Genomic DNA, 6,080 nt, shown 5'->3' with positions numbered 1-6,080 from the left:
CCACTGGAGCCCAAGTTGTTGTCTTGTTCAGCCGAGGAGCACTTGAAGAGACAGGGGTCCCCACCGGCCTTCCAGGCACATTATGTAGCATGGAAATAAATCAACAGTTTGATCACGCCAGAAGGGGGGAGTCCCCGTTTGCAAACAGCCATGGTGAGACAGTGATATAGTCATCTGAGGCCCCAGTAGTGATGGGGGTGTCTACCGGTCAAATGTGCTTGACCCCCCCTCAAAACCCCGCCATGGCAGCATAGCAGCCATCAAACGCGCTCATGTGACTTTGTGCCGTGACTCAAAGGTGAGGCTCTTGAACCACGCAGTACACCTCGCTTGGTCATCTGCTGCGAAGGCTCGCGCTGCCGCAGCATAATGGACCTGCACTAATGATCCCACGCGTCCAGCACGCGTCGGCCCTGCACCGGACTCGTCGACTCCTCAAATCAATAACTTCGCACGCGTGCTCGATTTTAGCCGGACAGTCTAAGTCTGCACGCTGATGAGGAACGCCACGATCTAACACACCGCATGACCCCATGTGACTAATGTAACACGCCCCGCAAATTGAGCACACGCAAACCCTTGGAGCCGGCAGACACACTTCACTCCCATCCTTTGCAACGAGGAATTATCCTCGCTCGCCTCAACAACGTTCGAGCGGGTTCCCGACGACGCTGGCGCCCAGCATGGGGTGCATACGGCGCTGGATCATGCCTTTGACGGTTGTCATGTTGCTGTTCAACATGCTGGGCGGGGTCATGTGCGCCAGGTGCGCATGCAGGCGGGCGTGGCCCGTGGGCCAGGCACTGGCATGCCCAGGGACCTTCCCTTAGGCCTGGCGTTACAGCATACCGGCACCTGGACACACATGGCACACAAGGGGTGCTCGGAGGGAAACAGTGCCATGCATGCATTGACAAGCCCACCCCTAAGTCATGGAAGCCTTCCCGACAAGCCTTGTGCCATTGGCGACACTCCGTCAAGATAGAGCTACTGCAGATGATTGGCGCCATCGCTATTCCTGCATGTGTTGCCGACCTGCTATGCATGGACTTGCACGCCTCCAGCCTTCTGTATTGTCCGTCTACACCGCCAATAGATTTTCACTCACGCTGACCTCTGCTGCCATTCTCGTGCTGCTTCAACCCTTGTGGCACTCCCTGCAGTCCTCAAGCGACCCCCAAGAAGCAGAAGCTGGCGCTGGTGAGCAAGTGCCCCCTGCGTGCCATGCAAGGCCTTGGCGCGCGCCTGCATGTACGCACCAGTTAGTTGCCCACTGTGCCCCAGAATGGCAATCATGTCCGCCTTTGCTTGCAAGGCAAGCGCAGCCAAAAAGCCCGCCAGCGCCACAGCGTGTGCACACCTGCCTGGCTTGCGTGAGGTCAGCATCCCGCTAGGCAACGCATGTACCAACCCTGCTTTCGTCGCGCACCCCCCTGCAGTGCGCGCCTGTCAAGGCTCTGACCAGGTCGTGCACCTCCAAGGCCGGCCCAACCGCTCTTATGGATCAGCTGTGCAGCGAGCTGCTTGCACCCGCCAACGCAACAGCTGACAGCAAGGTAAGTGCACGCGTACACACACGCCGACGCATGCATGTCGAAACGATTACGATTGGTCAAGTGTCTGGTCATCAGTGCTGATCTGACAGCAAGCGTTGTGGTGAATGCAAATGCACCTCCTGCTGCACCCCGCAACACTCTGGCTATCAACGCATTGCATACACATCCTCGTCTCCGTAATGCAGCGGGGTGATGAAGCCCCTTCACTTCGTTGTCCCTTGACGAAACGGCAATTTCTGACTCCCCCAGGACCCCACCAAGCTGCACTACGGCTGCGGCGTGGCTACCACCGTACAGGTCAACAAAATGTCTGATGACATCGCGGCCCTGAACACTAGAGTCGCCGCCGCCACCACCCAGGCCAGCTCTGTTCAGGCCACCTTCGTCCAGGAAAGCAACCAGACAGCCACGCTGCGCGCCCTGATAGACGAGCTCAAGGCGTCAATCGTCGTGATCGCCGCCAACGTCCAGAAGCTGCAAGCAAACCCGCCGGCCAATGCTTCCGCCCTGGGCAATATCACTCGAGAGCTTGCCGCCCTCGCAGCGGCCGACGCGCGCACAGCCCAGCAGGTGGCCCTGCTGGAGGCGGCAAACCAGACCGCGGCACAGGACATCGCGGCGCTCAAGTCTACTTCGCAGCAGTGCACGTGCGGCCTTGAGCTCTCGACTGTTAACACCACCCTGGCCGCCATCAAGTCAGCCCAGGCGGCGGACGCGGCGGCCGTCTCCCTGGCCAACGCCACCGTTGAGTCCCTGAAGGCCCAAGTTACCACGGGCGCGGCAGCCATCGCGTCAGTCAACACCAGCATCGCTGCCCTGACGGTCACTGTGGCCAACGTGACTGCCATTGACTTCACTGTCTTCGCGAGAACCACCGACCTGGCCAACATCAACGCGGTCAGCCTGGGGGGCGTGCCTGCGGCGCAGTACCTGCGCTCGCGGGTGGTGATCTACAGTGAATCTTCGACACGCAGGGGCACCGCCCTTGGTGGCCGGTCTGGTGTTGACGGTTTGTGCAGTGCCTCCCTCAACCGGCCGACCGGACTCGTGCAGGTGCGCGCGTTCCTGTCAACGTCTGCATCCGACCAGATTTCCGATTTCACCACATTGTACGGCGTCCCCAGCAGCCTGCCAATCGAGTCCTTGAGCGGCGCCGTCCTCGCCACCATGTATTCGGGCCTGCTGGGCGGCAGCATCTTGACCACCTTGAGCAGCGCGGGCGTGCTGCCAGCATCCAGCACTTGGTGGTCGGGGAGCGGCTCAAACGGCCGGTTCAATGGTCTCGGGTGTGACGGATTTAACTATCTCGGTGGGACAGGCGCTACTCCGGTCGGGGCGTCAACCCTCACTAATGGCGCTTGGATATTCCTCAACTCACCCGCTTGCGCACAAACCAATTTCATCCTGTGCATTGCCTTTTGAATTCTCAGAGCACGGCATGCGCGGATGCAGCAGCCATAATTGCTTCTGCCGCGCGACAGCGCGAACACCACAGACCTTGCTGATGATGGGCGTTTGCCCAGCATGTCCGAACTGTACTGTGCGCAACTGTGGGCGGGCCTTCTTGGATCTGTTGTCCTAATCACTCGCACGCACACGGCATTCAACACCGACACAGTGCTGTCAGCTGAGTGTTTGGGCACCGCTGGTGTGCACGCGGTCCCTCACCACCACCGGGTGTTTGTTCACAGCACTGATTTGCGCACGACCCAATACACGTAGCGCATGCGCGCCATGAGGTCACCGCCATGCGGTACAGCGGCACAGCTCCAATTGTGACCCATGTGTGCAAGCCGCAGCCTGGGGCCTGAGCCCAGGCGGTTCTGTACCGCACTTTGGCGTAGGTGTGGCTGCATGCCGCCAACGTGCGGGACGATGTGCCCAGCTCCCATGCGAGTCAGGGGTCGCGGTCAGGCCACAAAGGATGGCCGCCCTTTATAAGTGCTGAGGTAGCAGTTACCATGGCTGTCTTACCCGTTGACGCAGCCGAGAATGGCCTGCTGCCCTGTTCCGACCTTGGGCCGGTATGCCATCACACCACGCCGAGACCCCTGCCCTGCCTCTTCGCTATTGCCTTGATCAGCCTTTTCCTGATCTTATCATTCCCCCCTTGCCTGATGTTCTGAGACCCCCCTTGTGTCACCCGAACTCAGCTCGTGATTGGATTGCTTTGGACCGAGTTTGGAGAGGTGGTTTCACTTCTGGGAATCCTAGGCCGTGGCTAGTGTCTGTAATATTTTGTTAAAGTGTTGCCTCATGCTGATCAGGCAAACAGGCTGCCACTGGTCTGAAAACGCGGTGGGGGCTGACAACTCACAGTGTGGAGGCACCTTGGTTACCGGTCCAATTGGGAGAAGACAGTGGCTATAGAGGACAATGCGGATACTGTAACGGGGCACCCGCAGCCTCGGCTCCGGCGTGGCCGGACCCGCAGGAGGCATTGGGGACGGCGGCCGAGTCGGCCTCAGCGCCCCCCCTCGCAGCAGCCATGCGGCTTCCCAGCATATTCGTGACCCATGGGGGTGAGCAACTCAGTGCCTGGTGCCAAGTCCTCGCCTGCCTGTCAAGGAGCCAGGTGCCTGGCATCCTGTGCCCCTCCCCTGCCTTGCGCAGCGCCCAGGCTGCGGGGTGCCCTCTGTTCTATCAATCTATCTGAATCGACCCGCCACACCCGCCCACGCCCCCTGACCGTCACTTGTCCTGCTCACACCAACACTGACGGCCCCAGGCGGGCCCCTCCCCGTGCTGGGCGACCCAGCGCACGCGCAGCTCACCGCTTCGCTGCGATCGCTGCCCGGCCGCCTTCCGGCCGCGCCCACGGCCATCCTGCTGTGCAGCGCCCACTTCGAGGCAGCGCAGCCCACGGTCATTGCGGAGCCGCCGTCGCATCTCCTGTATGACTACGGCGGCTTCCCACCAGGTGCCCGCACGGCACAGCGGGCCGCACCGCACCGCCAGTGAGGTGCTGTTAGGCACGCACCCTTGCAACTCCTCCGACCCGGTTTTCGGACCTTTCCCTCCGACTCCTCCTGTGTGGTAATCCACCACTCTGAACCATCACATAATTTTTTGACTGATGTGTTGCACTGTATGCATCGTACCCCATCGCCTCACCCACACCCCCAGAGAGCTACCAGCTGCAGTACCGCCCGCCAGGCCAGTCGGCGCTCGCACAGTCGGTGCTGCGGCTGCTCAGGTGCAGCCGTCCAATGGGGACGCAGCGCTCCAGGGGGCGCCGTGGGGGCGGCTATGCGCATAAAGCAGCAGGGCGAAGGCGGAGCGGCCGGTGTCGTGGGCCGCAGTCGCGGGTGCGTGCATCCAGCTGCCCACCTACTGCTCTGCATGGCGAACCTGCAGAGGCACGCAGCCCGCCGGGGCGCATTCGTACCCTCGCCAGCCTTTACTTGATGCGCCGCCAGACACACCTTATCCGACTCGCACACCCCGTGACGCCTTTTGAATTGACGCCGTCCCTTTGCCGGGGCCAGGGGTGCGGGCTTTAAGCCTCAGCTGGAGTCGTCTGGCCGCGGGCTGGACCACGGCGCGTTCATCCCCCTCATGCTGATGTACCCCTCCGCCGCCATCCCTGTGGTGGAGCTGTCCATACTTGCGTCACTGGCGCCAGAGGTGGGCGCGAGTGGGGGCGGGGCAGGGGGGCGCGTGGAGCGTTGGCGAAGATGGTGCGCGTGTGGTTTTGTTTGTGTTTGTGTGTGCGTGAGTGTGTGTGTATGTGTGTTTGTGGAGTGGTGGGTGGGTGCGTGCAAATGCACGATGCAAGAGCAGTAGAGCGAACGAGGGAGATGAGAGGGGGGAAAGGGAGTGAAAGGGAGGGAGGTAACCAAGGCGCGGGTCGAGCCCCACCCCCCCTCAAACGGGATCGCCAAGGCCGCCTCGGTCCTCCACTGTTGCGGCCCCTGCAGGGCTCACCCCGGCCACACACCACCACCCTACCACCCAACCCCCTCTGCTTACCACCCACGCCCCTCCACCACGAAACCCCAGGACCACGTGCGCATGGGCGAGGCACTGCGGCCGCTGCGTGACGAGGGCGTGCTGATAGTCGGCTCGGGGTCCTCCTTCCACAGCATACCAGAGGTTGGTGCCACCAGTGGCCCGGGGGGGGGGGGAGCTGGACTTGTTGCTGGGTGGCGGGCACCCCTTCAACCAGGGGCGTTGAGGTAAGGTGCACACTAGGTGCCCAGTGCAGCGGCGCCTGGGGCACACGCTCGGGCTCGCGCCTGGGGTGGTGTCTTTATCAAGGGCAGATGGGCGTTGGAGATCCAGCAAGCCGTTGTGCCCTGAGACGCCAGCACCCCGGAGCTGGAAGGACCGCCGCTCGTGCGCGCCTCCATCGCCCTGCCCACTCTTACCTAGCGTGCCCCTCCACCTGCCCCCAGATCATCCGGGCGACGCGCGGCCGCCCTGGGAGCGCGCTGGTTGGGCAGGTGCGGGGTCTGGGGGCCTGCACGGAGGTGGATCAGAAGCAGTGCCGTTGGCGCCAGCGAGCTGCATCCATCTTTGCAA

The 6,080-nt window shown here is 62.2% G+C and overlaps 1 protein-coding gene across 1 annotated transcript in view; it reads left to right on the top strand.

Moving 5' to 3' along the window:
- Window positions 1-683: 683 nt before the first annotated feature.
- Window positions 684-6,080, top strand: part of MNEG_7581 (4,5-DOPA dioxygenase extradiol-like protein) — a gene marked incomplete at both ends in the record, with an annotated part of 5,946 nt that continues 549 nt past the window's right edge. Inside the window, 9 exons of the mRNA XM_014043947.1 lie at window positions 684-766; window positions 1,164-1,200; window positions 1,440-1,556; window positions 1,806-2,511; window positions 4,285-4,476; window positions 4,683-4,752; window positions 5,045-5,183; window positions 5,559-5,651; window positions 5,954-6,001. Coding sequence (XP_013899401.1) covers window positions 684-766; window positions 1,164-1,200; window positions 1,440-1,556; window positions 1,806-2,511; window positions 4,285-4,476; window positions 4,683-4,752; window positions 5,045-5,183; window positions 5,559-5,651; window positions 5,954-6,001 — 1,485 coding nt within the window. The remainder of the gene's footprint in view (window positions 767-1,163; window positions 1,201-1,439; window positions 1,557-1,805; window positions 2,512-4,284; window positions 4,477-4,682; window positions 4,753-5,044; window positions 5,184-5,558; window positions 5,652-5,953; window positions 6,002-6,080) is intronic.

Source organism: Monoraphidium neglectum, assembly GCF_000611645.1.
Source record: "Monoraphidium neglectum strain SAG 48.87 unplaced genomic scaffold scaffold01353, whole genome shotgun sequence".
In the NCBI taxonomy this organism is placed as follows: domain Eukaryota; kingdom Viridiplantae; phylum Chlorophyta; class Chlorophyceae; order Sphaeropleales; family Selenastraceae; genus Monoraphidium; species Monoraphidium neglectum.
Note: the sequence above shows the minus strand (reverse complement) of the source record. Positions and strands in the feature narration are given on the sequence as shown.